The sequence below is a fragment of the Armigeres subalbatus genome, chromosome 2 (assembly GCF_024139115.2).
Source record: "Armigeres subalbatus isolate Guangzhou_Male chromosome 2, GZ_Asu_2, whole genome shotgun sequence".
In the NCBI taxonomy this organism is placed as follows: Eukaryota; Metazoa; Arthropoda; class Insecta; order Diptera; family Culicidae; genus Armigeres; species Armigeres subalbatus.
This window is the reverse complement of record NC_085140.1, coordinates 214745249-214768720: the sequence shown is the minus strand read 5'-3', so window position 1 is coordinate 214768720 and position 23472 is coordinate 214745249. Positions and strand designations below refer to the sequence as shown.

Below are 23472 nucleotides of genomic sequence, written 5' to 3'. Positions count from 1 at the left end.
GCTATTTCGACGTTCTTCATAAGAAAAATGTAGACAATAGTCCCCTCGATTTGGGTGACGGCTTGCGACCAATAGATTTCAAAGGAGAAGCAATAACATTCCGAGAGACCACTGCCGGTGTCATCACTACTTTGCAGCACTGTTTAGATATCATTTCTCAAAAAGAGGAGAGTTTCAAGAAAAAGCTCGATCGGGAGGTCGACAGACGGAGGAAAGCGGAAGACCAATACAGGTTAGTTAGGTCGTGGACCTATTGGTTGATCACGAACAACAAACTTTGATTCATACTTTTGTCTCCATTGTTTATTATTATGAATAGGGTATCTGTTCCCATATTAATAACAGCCCGTATATTAATCCCAACCGTCGATAAACCAAAAAAAATTCAATTTATTTACAATTTCTCACATTGTATGTACAGTACACAATAAAGGATGGAACAATTTCTTGAATGTTTGTAATATTATTCAAGATTTTGTTTCAATTCACAAGAATCAAATTATTAAAAGATAAAATTATAAAGCACTTTTATTTTCATTTTCCTACCTCTGAACTGATGGTTTGATGCGCTGCTCGATATCTACTAGCAGATTCATCTATTTTCACGCTGTTGTTTTCCACTCAATTTCAAGCTAAAACAATTCTATCCCTTCAAAATTCACTTCACAGCACATAAAGCACATCACATTTTCACTATGAATATAATTATATTTAAAAAACCTACGCAATTTCGTATAGTTTAATATAGGTTTATTTCGAACAACGTCTAAATTATCCTTGTCCGTATTCCAAACTGTTTACATGGCTTGCAGTACTCTCAAGGGTTGCCGACCTAGATTTTTATTTCAAAGCGCTTGAATGAACTTTCACTGTGAAATTCAACTCTTATGTTTGTAAAATAAATTTGGCCGATACAAATATTAAATATATTTTATGTCACCCTCCCCCTTCAACTTTCCAAAAATACTAAAGGGGCGAAAAATTTTTTTTATGGATTTTTATTTGTTTTAACTTTATGCATCACTGTTTTTATCTTTGAACGAAATATATCATTTGACCACAAATTTGTCATCAAGAGTATTCAAAATGAAAATATGGTCATAAATCTCCATCGGCATACATATTATATAACCTATCAGGTCACGAATATTAAGGGGACTCTTGTTTACAGATTCCGTCAAGCTCCCTTGCAATATGTGCCCGACCCATTTCCACCCACGTTTTCGAACAACTATTGTTATCGGTATTTGAAGGCTTTTATTTTGCTCGGAACACGATATCCAGAAGTTAGGCCGTCCGAATTATTAATTTTAGACATCATGTGCGTTATCTTTGCCTTTACACCACTCGACTCGACATTCTCGTTTCTCGACATTCGAATTTTTATGTGAATTTTGGTCCGGTTGGGTCTCCAAATATTTCGAAAACTCGCGAAGGTAGCCCCAGCCTTTCTGGCTCGTGCTTCCATGTCGATCTTAATTTCATCATCTTATGATATCAGACTGTCAAGATATTGAGATCCTCCGATCGTCCGGCTACAGCAAAGTTTGAGGGGCTGTTCCCGTTGACACAACCACATGATCCTGCTGACGTTGATGGTGAGACCCGCCACAAATAAGCATACGGTCAGCTCGTTGAGCCCACTCCGCATAAAATAGTGTCGCAGTACTAATATAGCGTTTATTGATCATTAGCCAAATCAGAGTCGTCTAGATGTTCCACAAAAATAAACTGCCAAAGCAGCTCAAGGAATAGTACACAGTCAATCGCACCCACCAAGATCTTATTGATTACGCTGAGAAGTAACAATGAAGATAAAATGCATTCTTGCCTCAAAGCAGCGACTATCCGAAGGGGGTCAGACAAAGCTTCGACCCTATCTGAAAATCCCTTGCGTCCCTGCGAGCCACACAGATTTTCGTGATTCAGACAACAGAAATCCCTTCCGTATTCAATGAATAGCAAATAAAGGGACACTTCCAACTTGTTGGCCACCTTCCCGAGTTCCAAGTTCTTCAACGAACGATCTCTCCGCAGCTGGATCTTCTAGTAGCTGTATGTTGATTTTACGCCCAAGCCTCTTCTCCCATCGCTGAATCCGAGAAATGCGTTGTCGGATCTCGAAGATTAGATTAGAAGATGATAGTCAATCGCGATGTCAGTGCTGCGTTTATTACGGACTCACGAGGGCACCGTCTACATTTTCAGCTGATCCATTTCCAGAGGAGCCAAATACTAGTCTCACCAACCAAAAGCGGCTCTAGAGAAGGAAGTCTAACGCTGTTGGCTGCATACAGGAGAAGCTGGCGCGATATTTCACAACGCCTGATTGGAGCAAGGACAAATTCGTGGATGCCAGAGAAAGATGCGACATGTCAGTCACTCCCGACCCAACTGATCAGCTGAAACGTTGGCTCTTAGAATAACTTCTTGAAGTTTTGATGACTTATCCTAATTCAGATATAGAGAAAGGTTGGCAATTTTACGGCAGCAGCAGGCATGATACCACCCCAGACGGTCATGTGAAAACCAGCCATATTGTCATGCTTTGCATCATCTAGGAGCAGGTCAATGAATTTCAAGAGTCCCTCTATCTGGTGCTGATTGACCAAGGAAAGACCTAAAATCGTCTAAATAATGAAAAACTGTGGGGCGTCCCTAGAAGCAAGGAAGGTTTAAACAAAATCCAGAGTTCTGTACAATGCAATCGCTAAAGTGAGGCAGGATAGATGCATTATATCTCTGTTACTGTTGCCTATCGCAATCGACGAAATCATGGACCGCTCAAGCAACCCACCACCATAGAGCAATCGAACTACCTAGACCCAAATGATGATACTGCTTTACCAAAGCAACAGCGCTCTACCATGTAGAGTGAACTGAATGCCTTGGTCGTACGCTCCCACTCATCAACGTCAACAACACCAAAATGTTGAATCTCGCTTAACTTTTCAAAAGGACCTAAGTAACATTTTTTTCATGAATTATTGCTTTTCTCACCGAAGAATAGACTACCGTGCAAATTTGTCGAAGTACCAAAACAAATGCTCACACGTCGAATTGTATAGAAATTAGCGAAAGCACAATCCCAAAACATCATTCTTGCACCTTTTTTCACACCCCAAAAGCTCTTTCTTGCAGTTGAGACGTCATCCATATATGGAGAAACTGGTGGGAACATATTTTGGTGGGACAATATTTTCTGCATGGGAGTCGAACACGGCGCAAAATTTGCAATAATGTGAATAGAGCAATCAACAGAAAAACATGAAAGCTTTTGATTGCAGTACATACTCAAATTAATTCATGAAAAAATGTTACTCATCAACCGATGTCTACGTTTTACAACTCGGGTCAGGTGACCTGACAACTGGATCGCGAATACTGAGTCTTATCGACGATGCCATCGAAATCCGATATCAATAGGAACTCCGCAGTGTGAATGAACGTAATCCGGCCACATACACACAACGTAAGAGCGGAAACGAAATTTGCAAGCAAGCACTGAACAGGAATCCGGCAGAACATCGCAGCAAAGGTAGACCTAGGATCTCCTGGCGACGAAACTGTCAGAGAAATGAACAAAGTCGACAGGAATCAGACTTGGGTCCAAGGCAAGGTTGAAGATCTTTTACATTGGCCCTATGTACTCCTAAAGTGGTTCAAAACACAAGAGTGAGTGTGTGAGAATTGGATCCCACTTAATGTACATGTACGTGGGTGCTGAGAAGGAAACCAACCCCAGTGCCGTAGCCTATGTATTGTGTAACTTTGATTAGCTATTTTTACAAAGTTATGTTACAGATTTACTTCAGAACTTGTTTGAAAGACTGTTTTAATTTTCATAAAACTGCAGCAACCATATGGCAACTTAAAAGGCAAGGTTGTTTTCAGTGTATCGTACCTTTGCTTTGGAGTAAGGTAAACGAAAATCTGCAACCAGACACCTGAGAAGACATATCAGATCGTGTGAGGGTTGGAAAGCGCCCAGGCAGCATTTGCGGTGCTTGAGCCAAAATGACCTCCTTACGACTTTACAGAAACACCCGCAGCTCATCCGCGCATGTTTCTTGAATGGGTGAGTTTAACGTCCAATGCATCCTCTCTACGGTTTTATCCGAGGTCGTATCTATGACGCGTATAAAAAACGTAGCATTCCAATTATCTGACCATTGCCCCTATTGATTCAACCAGTTTGAGTTTCATACTTGACTGAAACAAAAGCTACGTGCTTTTATTCTAGCAGTACTTTAAAAATATTAGTGTTATTGATTCAACAGTTAAGAGTCCATCAGCACTTTTCCAAAAAGAAAAAGAAAAATCTACAGAAATAGGTTCCAGTATTTTTTTAATTAAATAAAGTTTGTGCTAAATTCACTACTGGGTAAATATGTTACAAATATTCATATTCTTTGCTTTCTCTAAACATTTTTTGCTATCATTTGCCACTAAAGTTTTAAATTGTCCATGAAATAATTGCATTTTGGACTTTTTTTTCGTTTCCTTGTTATTTTTTTATTCCCCCCCTCGTACCTTCCAAGAGCTGTCGGACATAAAACAAATATAATATTTGTATCGGCCTTATATCGAAAAGATTAATTATGACAAACACAAAATTGAGCTTATAAGATGGAAAACTGCAACAAAAACAGCAATTTTGTAATAATATTTAAACTCAAATACAAAACATTGAATAATTCGGCATCACTGCAATCATATCGTTACGTATACGGAAGAAATAAACTACCCAATAGTGAGTTTAATTCACCCAACCTCGAACATCTGTACGGGAAGTCAAAATTGAGTAAGTAGGGTCGAAGTAGTTTGCCTTTACTCCCATGTTAAAAAAGTACCCAACGGAAAATTTATTTACCCAAATGTGAGTCTAATTCACTCAATTTCGACCTCAGGTAATAAAACTCAAAATTGGCTTCCCGTATTAAACTGGCGTCGTTTGGCTCTTTTGTTTTTGACAACAGAAGAAAGAGTGGATGAAAGAGAAGAGCAAAAATAACTCAAAAACAAGTTTAAAAAACACTCAAAGCTAGGTACTTTTTTTCTTCCGTGTATACACACAAGTAATAGTGTGCGTATTTTATGTTGGAAACAGTATTATTGATATAGGTACAGGCATAGGATTAACTGTTTTTGAATGTTTTTGAAATAGGTGCATGGCGGTGATGATGTTTTTTAGCTAAATACTTCTATAATGTGATAAAAATTTTATTTTTGAAGTTACCAAATTGTTTTCAATTAAAAAAATTACATGAGCCCAGCATAATTAATCTCATGTTTCTTGATTATTGAGTGAGAAATGAATGCATTTCATATGCGCATTGCCTTATTGTTATTGATATAGGAACAGATACCCTATATACCACCTTTTGGATTTTGACGAATAGAATAATAATCTCTTCTGCTGAGGCTTTTTTCTCCGGAAAATCGATTTTCCCTGTTTCACGCCCGTTTGTATCGTGCCTCTTTCGTCCTCGTTGGGTGTTGCTCACATTTGCCATCATACTAGTGATTTCTCTGTTCCGGGGGCACCGTGTTTGGCGGATCGTATATCTCCTCCAGTCATCTTCAAGAGAAATTCCGGATGTGTTCTATTGTTATAAACACCTGGGCAAAGATTACGCAAAACTTTGAACAAAATTTGAAATTGAACAAAAATGTCAAAAATGTTTATGTTTCGCCTTATTTTAGAAGGCTTGAATCAACAATATTAAAATCAATCGAATGCATTCTGATTATGTAGATATGGTGAATATTAGTCATGTATCAAATAGCGATCATGATTTGTTAGATGTATAATGTATCTATGGTGCAAAATCAATTTCTGTATTCGGTAGCTGTCCCCCGGGTCCGGACAGTGAGTTTTTTCATATGATCAAATAGTCGTTCCTTGCACCTGTTTTGTTTAACTTACTTCAATTCATTATTTATCATCAGACTAAGGCCGGAGTGGCCTGTGCTGCACATAAAAGACTTCTCCATTCAGCTCGGTTCATGGCTGCACTTCGCCAACCACGCAGTCTGCGGAGGGTTCAATTCAATAGTTTTTCATTGATGAGGTATCAGAAAGCCACAGAAATAAGCAGAAACAGAAATTGAAGATGTCATTGAAAATGGAGCGAATTTTGAGTAGGACGTAAGAAATTGACCTGGAGAATCAAATAAGTAGTAGAGCTTGTTAATATCTAAAACTTGAAGCAAGTGAAAAATATTACTATTACAAATGATTCTAAATAATAATCTTCTATAACAAAAGACAAGATGAAAAATATGATTAAATTCCTTTCGTAGGTTTCCAAATATTTGACAGTTAGGGTATTAGCATTAGCATTAGCATTAGCATTTAGCAGTTCGTACAAATTCGTAGGTGGTACAAGCCAAGACTATTGAATGAGAGTGCATCACTTTCATCCGTTACCACAGATATCGATTTGGGACTAATCACTAAATCTTAGATGGAAGCAATGTACTCTCCAATAGTCGAGATCTGTCCTGGCCACGTCCTTGCGAATGCTGAGAAAGAGGAAGGATGGTTAGTTGGGCACCTACTTAAGAAAGATGCAGAGAACTCTACAACCTTTCATAGGTGCCACGGGAGGTTTTGGGATTGTGTGGAAGGTTATAACTGTAGGAATCGTTTTGGTATAACGTGAAACACATAAAGAGCTAAGATAGAAATACAGAGTAGGAAAATGATAAGCCTGGAATTGAACCCACGACCTCCTGCTTATAAGGCAGAAGTGGTAGCCACTAGACCACCGAGCTCGTCACCCAATATTTGACAGTTAGGGTATTGCTTCTAAATAAATACGACATTGATAATTAACATAATTTGGTGTGCTTTATATTTAATAATCGAAGATTTTTTATTCTTTGCAGGCAATGTAAAGAAGAACTTTCTAAAAATAGAAATTCTTCTATACCAGGCCCCGATCTGGAGGTAAGTAAGAGATCTACTTGAGTTATTACAATCAATATTTTTTGGCAGTTTCAATTAGAAGTAGACGCCAAATCAACCAATTTTTCTATAAAAAATATAGTGTTTTTTTTTGTTAGTTTTCAAAAAGAATCATCACGATTAGATGGAAAAGCTAATTTGTTCTTAAAGATTGTTTTCCTGGGAAACCGCATCGTATATTACGAAGCTAGTCATATTGAGACTTCAAACTGCCTAATCGGTTAAGGCAAGGTATTATCGAGTTTGAGGTGGCGTGTGCTTTCCCTACTAAGCTACGAAGGACCTCCGTCATCCTCCACAGCTTTGCGGGAACTAATGAGCCCAAATTCACAACACTAGGCACATAATCGAACTCTCGCAATTCATTCCCTGAGCTAATTCTTCCCCTTGTAGGGGAATTGTTTGTATTACCAAGTATTACATAGATCTGATGTTAGTTAAATTTAGGTTATGGAAAAAGTTGACTTGTAGTTAAACTATCATGGGGATTCTAAGAACTTAATTAAGAACATACATGGATTCACAGTTCATTAATAATGGATTCGCAGTTAATTTTTAATTTTAATAATAATTAAACCATATAATTACTTTTCATATCGATCGTCATCAGTCATGCTCTCAAATGTAACCTTGGTATCAGGTCGATTGGCTTGATGAACCATCCCATGTTATATAAACTCACCCTCACAAGTCAGCTGGAATGATGAGTCCTCTGCTGGTCCCTGTTCGATAACTATAATAATAGTTTCATAAAAAATTTCTTCTTCAAATCAAAACACATGAACACTAAAATTGTTATAATATGTAATTCGCCAAATGTTGAACGGTTAATTTCTTCGCCTATTGTTGAACGCACGTGCATTTCTTATGGGAGTTCAACAATAGGCGACAAAATTAGCCGTTCAACATTTGGCGGTTTCCCCTATGACCAGGGAATCAATTTTGTATTGTATTGTATTGTTAATCCATCTGACCAAATATACATGAATACTTAAGCTAACATTAATCTAGTTACAACAAATTCGAATTTAAAACACGGTTTTTAAACATTTCACTTGAGATTGAGAAATCAAATCTATATATATAAAAATCAATCTATGTATGTATGTTCGCTAACTACTTCTGAACCACTTGGCCGAATTCAACCAAATTTGGTACACACGTTCTCTATCCTCAGGGAAGTTGACAAAGGGGTGGGAGGTCATTTAGAAAAGGGGAGGGTTTTGTTTAGAAAACGAACAATTATGTGTAACTTGCATCTCCTAGGACCGATTTCAACCAAATTTTGTACACATATTCAATATAAGGAAACAATCATATGAGAGTGTAATCTTTGAAAGGGGAGGGGTCTGGAGGAGGGGTATTGTTCAGAAAACGGGTAATTCAGAGTAAATTCTGAACCCCTGCACCGATTTCAACCAAATTTGATACACATTCTCTACCCTAAAGAAAAAGATAACAAAGCGGGTGGGGCGGTCATTGTAAAAAAGGGAGGGTATGGGGAGGGGTTGTCTTTATAAAACGAGCAATTCAGTGTAACTCCCAACCCCAGTACCCATATCAACCAAATTTTGTACATATATTCACTAAGAGTAGTCGATCATATGGAAGTGTAATTTGGGAAAGAGGGAGGGTCTGAGGGGAGGGTATTGTTCAGAAAACAAGCAATTCAGTGTATATTTTGAACCCCTGGACCGATTTCATCCAAATTTGGTACACACATTCTCTATCCTAAGAAGAAAATAACAAAGGATGATCATTGGGAAAAAGGGAGGGTAAGGGGGAAGGGTTGTATTTAGAAAAAGAGCAATTCAGTGTAACACCTAACTCCCAGGACCGATTTCAACCAAATTTGGTGTACACATTTTCTATCCCAAGGAGAAGATAACAAAGGAGGTGGGAGGGTCATTGGGGAAAAATTATGGGGGAAGGGGTTGTCTTTAAAAAATGAGCAATTCAGTGTAACTCCCAGGATAAATTACAACCAGATTTGGTACACTTATTCTTTATTTTTGGAAGATGTTTATTAAAAAGGTAGAAGGGCCAAACAAATATATAAAAATAGATTGATACAAAGGAACAATTCTATGAGCGGTAGATCTACCTCTGTGGGTTTTGTGCTACAGCATTGGACATTTTAATTGAATAATTTACTTTTCAGTCCCTAGCAAAGCCGGATACATATAGCTATTAGCTATCTATATATCTCGGATACTTATTCAGTGATGTGACGTATGTGATTTTGTAAACAAAAAATTTAAACGTTGATTTCTGCAATCTGATAGCACTCCCACGCAAACCATCGCCACATACAGGTAGGGGAGGTTTCGGCTACATGTTCGTTGTGTTGGTTTGCGTAGGAGTGCCATCATATTTGACAAATCGACGTATGCATCTTTGTTTACAAAATCACATACGTCCTTTGAATAAGTACCCGAGATATATAAAACTCAATGTTTGTATGTTTGTGTGTATGCTCCAGCCTAACTTCTGAACCCATTATTGTATTGTTTAGTTATCGATCAATTTAACCATTTATCGAAATTATGGTTTGCCCAGTGACAAGCAATGATTAATGTGTTTCCTTCTGGATGGTGAATGTGATCCCTTCTTTGAAAATAGACGTCTGCCCGGAATAAGGGATCGATGGGTGTTTTTCTTCTTTAGAAATAAACGTTTGCCGGAATATGGCGAATATGGGTTTGCTCCCTTCTTCAAAATCAGTCAATGTTTTCAAATGAAATCTGCCTTCTTCTGATCAAATGATGAAGTATCGATAAGAAAACGCAATTATCCTGTTGACCAATTGGTTTATTCATTTTCCGATTGTGAAAAAAAAACTGCGAATCAAACTGGCAATTCCGAGCAAGGCCGGGTACATAAAGCTAGTATACAATAAAAGCGGTTAAACAAACTACACATAACACGAATTGGGTCATTCTGGTCGTACTCAGTGCGTCTAAAGCTTAAACTTAGAAAGTCGGATCTACGTAAAATACGGGGAGGAATGTTTATATTCATTTGGCTCAAAATGCTAGGTGAGTCTATCGTCCCTAATAGTATATTTCCTACAAACAAAACGCGGTGCAAGTCACGTCTCATAGAAAGCGTCCCCATCCCTAATAGTCGACAACGTTCCTCGTAAGGTGAAAGCTCAGTAGGATTATTCCTGGTAGACGTCTTAGCGCATCTTCTTCTTCTTCTTATTGGCATTACATCCCCACACTGGGACAGAGCCGCCTCGCAGCTTAGTGTTTCCACATTTATTAACTGCGAGGTATGTTATTGTCGAGGATTTGCTATTTTTAAGGAATTCGGGAAATTTGTTTTCGGAGCATTGTACAATGTGAAAGAACCTCGAATAAACTAAATAAGAGGGATTTTAAATTAAGACGTTTTCTGAACAATACCTAACCCCAACAACCTCCCGCATTCCAAAAGTTTCTCCCAGCCTCTATATAATAGTTTTGGGCAGAGAATATGTGTTTACAAAATTGGTTTGAATTGACCCATGCGGTAAAAAGGTATACTAAACTGTTCGTTTAATAAATATACCATCTCTCTCATTCAGCTATGACACTCCTATCCAGTCTGATATAGTCTTCTTTGAACAGAGAATATAGGTTCCAAATTTAGTGGACATCGGTAAACGGGTTCAAAAGTTATGCTGAATTGATCGATAACTAAACAATACCCCTCTCACACCATCCCCTTTTAAAATTACCTACCCACATCCACTAAAGTTGTTTCCTTAGGACTTACAATATTTGATACAACTTTAGTTCAAATCGGTCATTGGGTTCAAGACTTACATTTAGTTGATCGATTGCTGAACAATACCCCTTCCTCCATACCGTCCCTTTTTCAAAGAGCATCCCTAATCACGCTATCGTCGTCTCCTTAATATGAAGAATGAGTGTTCCAAATTTGGTTAAAAACGGCCAATGGGTTCAGAAGTTACACTGAGTTGATTAATAACTGAGCAATACCTTCACACCTCCCCTTTTTCCAAAAAATATTCATAATCCCCCTATCATCGTCTCCTCAAGATAAAGAATGTGTGTTCCAAAATTTGGTTGAAATCGGCCAAGGGGTTCAAAAGGTATACTGAGTTAATCAGTAACTTAGCAATACCCCTCCCTTACACCCTCCCCCTTTTCCAAAGAGCATCCCCAACCCCCCTATCGTCGTCTCCTTAAGACAAAGAATGTGTGTTCCAAATTTGGTTGAAATCGGCCAAGGGGTTCAGAGGCTACACTGAGATGATTAATAACTAAGCAATACCCCTCCCCGCACATCCTCCCCCTTTTCCAAAGAACATGCTTAGCCCACCTCCATTGTCGTCTCCTTAATATAAAGAATGTGTGTTCCAAATGTGGTTGAAATCGGCCAAGGGGTTCATAAGGTACACTCAGTTGATCAATAACTTAGCAATACCCCTTCCCTCACACCCTCCCCATTTTCCAAAGAGCATCCCCAACCCCCCTATCGTCGTCTCCTTAAGACAAAGAATGTGTGTTCCAAATTTTGTAGAAATCGGCCAAGGGGTTCAAAAGGTACACTGAGTTGATCAATAACTGAGCAATACCCCTCCCCCCACACCCTCCCCTTTTTCCAAAGAGCATCCATAACCGCCTATCGTCGTCTCCTTAAGATAAAGAATGTGTGTTCCAAATTTGGTTGAAATCGGCCAAGGGGTTCAGAGGCTACACTGAGTTGATTAATAACTAAGCAATACCCCTCCCCGCACATCCTCCCCCTTATCCAAAGAGCATGCTTAGCCCCCCTCCATTGTCGTCTCCTTAAGATAAAGAATGTGTGTTCCAAATTTGGATGAAATCGACCAAGGGGTTCAGAAGTTACACTGAGTTGATCGATAACTAAGCAATACCCCTCCCCCCACACCCTCCCCTTTTCCAAAGAGCATCCCTAACCCCCCTATCGTCGTCTCCTTAAGATAAAGTATGTGTGTTCCAAATTTGGTTGAAATCGGTCAATGGGTTCAGAAGTTATGCTGGAACATACATACAAACATACAAACATTGAGTTTTATATATATAGAATAGATATTGGAAAACGTTTGACGCAAGGTCGTAGCCAGAGGGGGACAGGGGGGGTGGGCGTCGCCCTGTAATTCTAATTCTCCTGTAATTGTAATTACTCCTTATCTAGAAACCCCCAACTAATTTTGTTTTAGGATATTCATGTGGAAGTTTCTTAAAGATTTCTTTTCTTCCCTTCAAGTTTTACTTCTAGACATTTCTTCGGCTATTCTTCCAGGAAAATCTGCGACATTTCCTTCAGGAATGCATTCTAGAGTTCCTCCAAGAATACATACGGAATTTCCTCCCAAAATTCCACTAGAAGTTTCATCAGTAATTTATGACGGAAATACTCCGATTTCGCTCCATAATTTCATCTGCTAATCTTTAAGAAACTGCTTCGGGCATTCTTCCAGGAACTCTTCATTAAATTCCTCCGGGATAAAGGTAGCCTCACACCTCGGGAATTTGGTCCGCGGATTTTTTCCCCATGTATTTTTGCATATGCGATGTTTTCGGGATTTGGGCACGGCAAATCAAAATCCCGGCCCCATTTAAAATACACGGGGACCAAGATCCGAGGGAAAATTTTCCGGAGGTGTAAGGTAGCCTTAACTTCCAGGACTTTTTCCGGGAATACCTCTATAAGTTCAATAGCGAAATCCTCTAGAATTACATTTTTTGGAATTCTTTCCGCAATTATTTCAGAATCAATTAATTGCATATTATTCGGCAACTCGGCCGTACGGAAACCATTTTTTTTTTGTTAAATATCTTGGCTGTTCGCATATGCACAGCCAAGATATTTCAGAATATCCTTCAAGAATTTCTCTAGGAATTTCTCCAGGAATTCGTTCAAGTATTTCCCCGGAAATTTTCCTCTTCTTTCAGGAATTCCTCTGATACTTTCTCCGGGAATTCCTATAGAAATTCTTCTGGGAGTTACTCTGAAATTACTCCGGGAGTTCCTGCCGGTGAAACTCCCGGAGAAATGCTCATAAAAACTGCTGGTGGATTTCCCGAGGAATTCACGTAGGAACTGCCGGAGAAGCTCCCGTAAGAACTCTCGGAGGAATATCAGAAGAAACTCCTAGAAGAATTCCTAGAGGACCTCCCGGAGGAACTCCCAGAGAAACTATCGGAAGAACTTAGGGAGGAATTTCCAGCTAAATTTCTGAAGAAAGCCTAAATAATTTGCTGAAAAAAAGCCTGAATGATTCCCTGGAAGAGCTACTGATGGAACTTCCGGAGGAATTTCTGAAGAAACTTCCGGGAGAATTTTTGAATGAACCCCCGGAGGAACTGCCAGTGAAACTACCAGAAGACTTCTCGGAAAAAATCTTGGAGAATTCATCTTATAGACAAATCTCATCTAGCTGAAACCTTTGTAGGGGTATGTAGCGGGACGATCATCATCATCATCAGAGGACCTCCCGGAGAATTCCTTGAAGAGCTTCCAGAGAAATTCTCTTAGGAGCTTCTGGAGAAATTTCTGTATAATTCCCGGAAGAATTTTCAGAGGAACCCCCGTAGGAACTGCCGATAGAACTACCGGAATAATTCTCGGAGGAATTCTTGGAGTATCTGCCGGTGGAACTCCTGGAAGAATTGCCGAAGGAACTCCCGGAGGAATTTTCGAAGAAACTCCTGGAGGATGTCCTTGAAGTTTCCACCGGAATTCAGGATTTCTTTGGGAATTAATCTAGAAATTCCTCCAAAAATTCCATTGTTGATTTAATTTTCGGTACAATTTCCTTATAAATTTTCGGTGGAATTCCTGGAAAAATTCTTTGAAATTTTCACAAGAAATTATTCGACACTTTCACGGAAAATGTTATGAAACTTACACAAGAAGTTCGAAGATTTTTCGTGAAATTCTCAGGAATGTTTTCTGGCAATTCTGCGGAATTTTCACGGAATATTCTTTGGAATTCTACGGTGCAATTTTTCAGATTTTTTTATGAGAAACAGCACGAAATAATTATCTGAAGAATTCCCTACAGAACATCTGGAGGAATTCGTGGAGGAATTCTTAGAGTAAATAATGGAGGAATTTTCGGTCAATTCCCGGCGAAATTGATGGTGGAATTCCTGAAGACATTGCCGAAGAAATTGCTGGAGGAATTCCTGAAGAATCCGGGCGTGAATGCGTCACGTTTATTGGCATAACGTTTTAGTACAAAACGTTGACTTCAACGCTGACGCGCAACGCGCTGTTGAGATTCAGCCTTTACTGTTGGTTGTGGATTTGGTTTCAAAGTGTTTGGAGCTTAGAAGGAAAAAGTACCAAGCACTAATATTCATGTGTTTTTATAAAACTACTATAAAACTACGATTCAGAAGACCTAAAAAAATTGCCCCCCCCCCCTAATCGAAATCCTGGCTACGCCATGGTTTGACGTATGAACACTACAGACCTTAAAGTGGCACTAATGTAGCTGTTCCTTTACACGTAACGAAAAACAAAATTGTGCATTCAAAATGCTATTATAAGACTATGCCTCTCATGACTGCTTTGAGAATGCTTATTTAGAACAGCCAGGTTTTCGAAATGCTTATTTACAGCATGTAGCACAGGCAATGCGAGTATAATGCTACTATAGTGCTTACTTTAATGCTTATTGGTTACCTGGGTGATCATTCGCGTCTTTCACAGGCATCGTTGCATTTATCTTCGCCCTGCTTAAGCGTCGTGAGATATCGTAGAGGAGGCGAATGTTTCCGGTTGCGGCAGCTCTCTCCTTCGTCGTTCAAAGAGTCTGCCCACGCTCGCTTGTCCCGTCGACATGAGCGTTTTACTTCCTTCTCAAGAGCCGCGTATCGTTGATGGGCTAAGACTTGGGCTCCTCTGGTTTTGATTGCTCTATCGCAGCTCTGGCTTCTCTTCGCTCCTCTATCTTCCTCCAGGTCTCATCGGTGATCCAATTTTTTCTCTGGGTGCGCAGTTCGCCCAGATTGTTCTCGCTGGTGGTGATGAAGGCATTCTTGATGGCGGTCCATTGGTCTTCAACGCTGCCACCTTCGGGAATATCTGCAGCACGCGTCTCCAGTTCTTCAACGAAGGACCGTTTCACCGTGGCATATTCCAGTCGGCGTGTGTTGAAACGTCGTTCAACTCTTCCCTCCTGCCGACGAATCCGCGCAATGCGCAGGCGTATTTCGCCTATGAGGAGGTGATGATCAGACGCGATATCGGCACTACGTTTATTCCGTACATCAAGAAGGCTCCGTTTCCATTTTCGGCTGATGCAGATGTGGTCGGGGAGACCCACGTGACCTTGTGAATCGGTCGATGAGGGAAGAGTGATCCCCCGATCACCATGTCGTTATTACCAAAAAAAATCTGCGAACAGCTTTCCGTTTCCGCTCATTTCTCCGAGATCATGGCGTCTCATAATGCTCTCATGGTTCGTGTTGTCGGATCCGATCTTCACATTGAAGTCGCCCAAACAGATCTTGATATCACCCTTCGGGATTCTATCTACGACGGCATTGAGTTGACTGTAGAAGTTCTCTTTGTCTTGCAGATCGGCATCATCGGTTGGCGCATAACATTGGATTATAGTCAAGTTTCGGACCCGTGTTCTAAATCTGGCAACGATCATCCTTTCACTTATAGGTTCCCGCTTCATAGGCGCAGAGTGTGCAACTCCGAGATGCCGGGGAGCGTGTTCACCTCGTAATCCAGAGTATAGCAGAACTTGTCCCTACGGCGTTCTGTGTTCCAAAGTTTGGCCAATGGAATTCACTTAGTCCCAGGATATCAAGCTTCATGCAGCGTGCCTCATTGGCAAGTTGTACCAATTTACCCTGCTGGGCTAGGGTTAAAACGTTACATGTTCCTATTCGTGTCCGTTGTTTCGCGCTAAGAGTCGTCACCGTAAAATCAGTCCGTATTCTTTCATTATCGGATTCTCGAACAAATTGTTGTTTCGGGAACAGTAGGTTGTTGGCCCAAAGTTCCCAATCCACCGGGATGGGGCTGCCATCTTAGGAATAGCTTCCGGGGAATAGCATTTCATACTCAGCCGCTGGATGCCAGAACAGACGCTGTTGGAGCTGTTAAAATAATGGTCGGGCCTTTGTTTTCACTTATTTAACATGTTTTTTGATTTAAAGCCTGTCCAGTTGTCCACGTTAAATTTCGGACACTGAGGTAATGTCCAATCGATTTGTATCCATTTCATCACTTTGGAAAAAAATGAAAACACGCTGAAAGTATTACATCAGCTGTCATGTAAATTGATCTTCTCAGTGGCCTGTGAAAATTAAAAAAAATCGCATTGGATGAAGGGTGTCCGAAATTTAACGTGCACAGGCTTTATATAATCAATATTGGCTTATGGCTAGGATTCTCAATGAACTCCAACATAAACCGAACGCCAAAGTAATTTGATCTTTATGCAACGCTGATATAAATTTATTAAAATTGTCCTAGAAAAACAATAATACACTTTTCCGAGGTTTTTTAATCCTCGCAACATATTTGTAATTAATTGCATATTATTCGGCAACTCGGCCGTACGAAAACCATTTTTTTTGTTAAATATCTTGGCTGTGCATATGCACAGCCTATGTTTCGAAATGGACAAATTGATATGAAATTTGCGAAAAAGAATCCACGTGTCTTGGAGGGACTCGAACCCTCAACCTCCTACTCTCTAGATAGGCGTGATAACCCCTACACAACAAGACCACTTAAAGGTCACGTTTGCGGAAAAGCCATCAGAATCCGAGTACCAACCTCCACCGCGGTTAGCTCTCTTTTTGCAAATTGAATATCTTTCGGATGCTTGATTTGCCCAATCTCCACATGTGCTTTACTGTTGTATATCCACAGTCAAGCGAGTGCACATTTTTATTAAACGAGAGGATCGCACTCCATGCCCCCCAGTAACGGGCTGGGCGGGACGGTATAGAATGCGAATTCAATCGCACTCTGCTGTGCCAAAGGCTTGCTTGGCTAAAGCATTTGGTGAGTTTGATTGCCTTTACGTAAGCGGTCGCGTGTACTCAGACGACTAATGACGGTGAAAGACCGACACTTGATTACAATTAATTGCATATTATTCGGCAACTCGGCCGTACGAAAACCAACCACTTCTCGGCTACAACAATAACATTCCTATAGACTTCCAATGAAAATTAAACTGTTCTAATAGCACTACGTTTTTACTAGGTGATTTAAAAAAAAAGGCTCCCTTAAAATGGTCCATTTGTGCAGACCAATTTTTCGGACCCAAAATAGAAGCTAAATATTTCCTAAATTTGACGCAAAATATTCGGAAAAATTACATCACGTTCATACAATGGATATGACTTATAGGATGCAACGAAATTTTCATGGAACATTATATGCATTCCAATTTTCCGACTATTTTATAGTGTGCTTATAATTTCTATTAAGATCCTTTCAGCATAACCACAAAGCAAGGTGGACGTATTTCTTTCCCGTACGTTAGAGGCCAGTAAATAACATTGCTCATAGGGAGTCGCAGTGACCATCGAATTTAGTATTCCTGCATGCGTTCGGTGATTTTTTTTTCAACTTCACGCACATACCATGTCCAAGGCTAATCGAAAACACCGATGCATTTAAATGAACGTTGGGTGGTATGATAATAGCAATGCATGTTATTCCTTATCTGTAATAGTTAATGACAATATACTATTAAAACCGCTTTTCTAACGTCAATAAATGCAGAATTGCACTATATACAAGTGTTGTATTAAAACTCATGTGGATCCAAACAGATAAATATTAGTTCATGTTCATGATTAACAAAACTACAATAATGGTAAAACATATATCTAGGAACTTTTTCAAGTGAGCGTAATTGATTTTACCGTGATTTTTGGAATGGCGTTTGGGCTTTTAATTCAAACTATTTTGATCAACTAATGTACCAAACAGAAAGAATAGATTGCGATCTGTCAGGTAGTAATGTCAGATGAACGAAATGTGCTGAATAGAGAGAGTATTAGTAGTTTCAAATTTTAAATACAGTCACGCCTATTTGAAAAAAAAAACCTGGATGTATGTGAAACACCGAGACGATTCTGTGCCCTTAGTGAAGGTGCCGCCAAACCTACGCGACGCGACTATCGCTGTTGCCGGGAGATTGCGATTGTCGGTCGCAGTGATATGGAAACGGCAATGGAACCTTGCATGCAGTGACCCAGCGATGGAGTCGCCTACCGATAGTCGCGTGGCGTGTGTTCGGGGGGAAACTTAATGCTGGTTTCGGAATTACGCAACATTGTCTCTTCTGCCTGCTTCGAATTCAAAGCAGTTGATATTGAAAATTCGGAGGATGATGAACCTGACGATCGATTGTTGGTTTCCCCCTTGATTACCAAAATGGATAAGCAATAAATTTGACATAGACAAAGGCCACTTCTTGTTGTTGTAATTGTTTAGCTCCCAAGTAAAAACACATTACTTTTGACATTGCAGTGTGTAAACAGTCCCATTAACGATGGACCGCTGCTGGTGGCTTTATGATAATTGATTTTGGCAGTTGCCTTCCCGCACACGAGGCGACGCGCGCACGGTCCGGTCCACGCCTAAAACCATGCGACTCGTCTCGCGTGCAAACATCGATCACACGGCGTGGGTCACACGAGTAGCAATCAAGGTGAACGTTGTGTTGTTTTTGGTACTTAGTGCTGTTGTAAAATCACTTGAAATTTCGCTCTGGAATGTTCAGATATAAATATTTTGAATTGCCTTAAAATTTCAATGCCATTTATGTCATGTTTATAAAAAAACGCACCTGATGTTGTGCTGCAACATTTTCAAATGTACAATGGAGTGTTTCCGGTTGTGGGCCTAGTTGCGCGTTTTGTTAAGGTGACACGGGAAGCACAAACCATCATCAAATCGTCATCATTTCATCATTGAATTCTTAATTTTTTCTACAACAAATATGATTTTGAAAAAGTATCACCGGCGCGTGCTTACTCGCAATCTACATGCTGATACATTTACAGTTACATCCAACAACTGAAAACCGAAATACGCCGTTCCAAAATTACGAGGTGGCAATGCTATACGGCTACTGTCCCTTAGCTAACTTAGCTATCAAATGAAAGAAAAAAATGCAACTACTAATATGAAAGTATTGATTTTGATAGGCCAAAAAATTGCACCCGGTTGTGTGAGATAAAATGCTTATGAATTGATGAAAAAAGAAAGTTTATTTACAGGTATTTAAGAAGCCTTCAGTGGCAAAAAAACACTAAATAATTACTTTCAGTGGCAAAATGAAAGAAAATTATTCTTGCATGTGAAATAGCAGGATGTCATAACAGCGCACTGATATTTCCGGGCATACTACTTTCGTGATCAATATTAAATACTAGAGTATTTCCATAAAAACAAAGACTACTATAGCATAAAACCTTTATTTGCTGTAGAGATAATGCAAAATAACGGGCCGAAATGTTAGCTACGAAATTGTCTTCCTTTTTTGTTGCTGACAAAGTTTTTCGTATCTTTGTCATTATTATTTCCCACAAAAACAAAGCGTTGTCTTACAATACAATACATCGTACAAAGGAACTAGTGTTGATTCCACAGAACAAGCTGCTAACCTGTTGCTGAGTTCTTCAAAAATGTTTTCTTGGTCTCCCCTCACACCTAGGATGAACTAACTTGATACTTGATGGGCTACAGCTCCTCGATGAACCTACGCCGAATGGAGTATCCTCCTCCACTGAACTCGATCCTGGGCCAATCGCCTCCAGTCGCCCTTGACGTTCAGCGCCCACGAGTCCTCTTCTACTGCAAAAAGCTGCCGTATACGCGGCCTTCCACGAAGCCGGCGACTCCTTCCGGATTCTCTACCGAATGTTATCTTCGTTTGGCACTCTTCCGACATATGAACAACGTGTCCAGCCCATCGTAGTATGCCTTGTTGTAGAAGCTTAACAATATGGAGCCCTTCTTACATCCGCAGCATCTTACGCTCGAATATTCCGAAAACTCTCCGATCAGCCTTCTCTAACGTCCATGTTTCATGGCCGTATAAAGCCACCGGAAGAATTAGAGTAGTATATAGCGCAAATTTCGTCTTTGTTTTGCAGACTACGCGACTTCAGCTGATTACGAAGTTCGTAATAAACCCTATTCGCAGCTGCAATACGCCACCTCGCGGGTAACATCCTTATCGCATGTCACTAAAGTTCCAAGGTACAAACATTCTTCTACATCTTCAATTTTTTGACTATCTGACCAATTTTTTGATCATCCACTTCACTACCACCACCACTAATGAACCCACGTAGATTGCCAGCGATCATGTACTTATTTATGCTGGTATTGATCGTGAGTCTAATCCAAGCTGACTCCCTCTTAAAAAGCACAAAAGTCACTTTCACGGCACGATGATCAATCCCGATAATATCGATATCGTCCGCTAAGCCCAGGAGCATATGCGATCTTGTGATAATGGTACCGCTTCTTTGCACACCAGCTCTCCTAATCGCTCCCTCGAGCGCTATATTGAACAGTTCATTTGAGAGTGCATCACCCTGCTTCAATCCATCTAAGGTTACAAATGATGTCGAAATTTCATCCGCAACCCTTACACTTGATTTCGATCCGTCCAACGTAACACGAATCAGTCGTATCAGTTTCGCCGGAAAACCATGTTCTAGCATAATTTGCCATAATTCATTTCGTTTTACTGAATCGTGCGCTGCCTTGAAATCAATAAACAGATGATGTGTCTGCAAGTTGTACTCCCGGAATTTGTCAAGGATTTGTCAGGATATATCCTCACGAGTGACGGCTGACAACGATCGGACGCCAGGAAAACGACTTCTTCCACACATGGACCCTTCAAACTGTACAAATATTTCGATTTTTTTGATAGTAAGTCTTCTTCTTCTTATTGGCATTACATACCCACACTGGGACAGAGCCGCCTCGCACCTTAGTGTTCATTAAGCACTTCCACAGTTATTAACTGCGAGGATTCTAAGCCAGGTTACCATTTTAGCATTCGTATATCATGAGGCTAGCACGATGATACTTTTATGCCCAGGGAAGTCGAGACAATTTCCAATCCAAAATTGCCTAGACCGGCACCGGGAATCGAACCCAGCCACCCTCAGCATGGTCTTGCTTTGTAGCCGCGCGTCTTACCGCACGGCTAAGGAGGGCCCCAGTAAGTAAACCAGCCAAATCATCTTTTGCCACTGCATCCACATACTACATCAGTAATCCGAACTGGAATCGAATACGCTTATATTCTTCTTTGTTGGCAATAGGTTCCCCACTGTCACCCGCTGCTTAGTTTTCATAGTTTTTAATTGCCAAGTTGCAAAGCCAATTTACTATTTTTTCATTTTTATATCATGGGGCTAATACGATGATACTTTAATTCCCAAGGAAGTCGAGAAAGGTTCCAATCCGAAAATTTCCTAGAAAGGACAAGGAATCGAGCCCGGTCACCTTTAGCAGCGTCTAGATTTGTAGTCGCACATCTTTGTGCTATGTACACCGTTTGGAGGTACCGTCTTCGAACCCTACTAGTAAAAGTTAGTAAATTTTTAACTTGATTAAAATAATCGTCCGCTACACGGTAGGCTGATTCAACTCTTTGAATATTTTGCAAATTATTCAAAAAAGTTCAAGATAACTACTCAAATCATTCTACGTGCTATGCGCCCGAAAAAATATTACCGTTTTAGCACAAACTTTTTCCACGGTACACTCAAAGTCGTGCGTATGCGTTTTAATTCCTATGTCCTTCAAATCATCGCGAAGTAATCAATTGAGCAGCCAACCACCGTACAATCACCTGCAGTGTCCAAATGCATTACTCTTTCGGTCAACCTTGAACGAATTTCTGGTTTTTGTTTTCTTCATCTCCCACATGCAGTCTGAGGTCTGCCAATCTTGAAGGTGTGTTGTGGTGCTCAGAGCAGATGCCAATGACGCCGCCGATTGTAGTGGCAACAATTTTCGTTATGTAACGTTTTTTTTATTGAGACGAGCTTTCTGGACTAACATTTGAAAAGGGTTTTTGATTTTTCTCATCAAAGTCATCGTCGTCTCGGTTGCATTTGGAATTTCTTACAACTACAAATGCTGAGATTAAAACCTGTCGAATTCATCCGTGCAGAGAAAATCACAGTAATGCTTGTTAGGCCTTTCTTAAATATTAAGCTAAATTTCACGTGTATAGGGTCGACCGTTGACCTGTTTTCTGGAGCATTCGGCGGGCGCGCGATGTAAGCATTTAGCGTGATAAAAGCTTTCGGACATCCAAGATTGAGACTGGCTTTCGTTGGTATTGTAATTGGCGGTGGTGCTCAGTTGTTTGTCTTTCGTAGCTTTATTTTGGTTCGACATTTCTTCATTTCTACGTGACAACTCCACGGAGGTAGGGGATGATAGCGCAAAGTGCACTTGTGGAGAGAAACAAACAGCAGGCCGCATTCATCATCTGATTGAACAATCTGTGGGAGCCCGTCGAAAATTGTAAAAGATCAATCTGCTTCGTTGATGCGTTTAGGATCGCTCTCCCCTAGCGACATATCAATTCACATATTTTGTGCTGCGGGGCTTGTTGTGTTGAAAGAAACCTCCGAACTCAAGACGTACGAAAGAGTGAATCAATGAAGCGGGGTTTCCTTGAAATGCTGGCTACTCTTAGCATGCATGGCAGAAATGCGAACTAAGAAATATTAAATTTTGTCAACATAAAAGTCCAATCACGTTAGATCGTTTGGCATAACTGATTAGCGCCAGTTGTGAGCTACATTGGCCACCGCTTATCTGCGTAGATGGTGGATTATGGCAAATAGTTAGCAGTTTTGTTTATAAATTAATCTCTAGAATGATTAAATGTATGATTTTTTTTCGTTTATTGTTTAAACGCACTTTGAAGAGCAGTTATGAAGTACTGTTTGCAGTTTTCGAACTGGAAGTGCCCCAGAGTGTTGAGTGTTGCTCAAAATTATTGATCTGTATCGAAGAAATTGAGAGATTCGGTGCCAATCTGTTCAAAAACAGTTTTTTGTTGTTTCCTCGGAAGTGTGTAAAATGGATATAAGCAGTTTCTCAAAAAAAAAAGATTCATTTATCTTAATGTGGACTACACTTACATGAAAAATTCATAATATTTTTGTTGAGGCCGATACAAAAAAACAAGTCTCTAGCTCACAGAAGGTACTGTAAAAATGTCAGCTAAATCCGTAAGTCTAAGTGAGTGATCAACAAGCATGATGTTAAAATTAAGGAAAATGAATTCCATCAACTCTTTTATCTCTAGGTGGGGCGGTAGTCATACAATGCCACCCATTAGTGAATTTTACAGTCTTTACATTATTACGAAGAGACTCCCGAATGCGTGAGTTCTTTCGTCAAAAAACAAGAAAGTTACAACAATGAAAAACCCTGATTAATCCACCTAGCGGTGTTGGTGCCTTTCTCGTGCAAAAAAA

At 40.0% G+C, this 23472-nt stretch overlaps 1 protein-coding gene across 1 annotated transcript in view; it reads left to right on the top strand.

Moving 5' to 3' along the window:
• The window catches only part of LOC134211619 (ceramide transfer protein), a 63582-nt gene that overhangs the window by 4174 nt on the left and 35936 nt on the right, over positions 1 to 23472 (top strand). The window contains exons 3-4 of the mRNA XM_062688682.1: positions 2 to 232; positions 6895 to 6955. Of these exons, the coding sequence (XP_062544666.1) occupies positions 2 to 232; positions 6895 to 6955 (292 nt within the window). The remainder of the gene's footprint in view (position 1; positions 233 to 6894; positions 6956 to 23472) is intronic.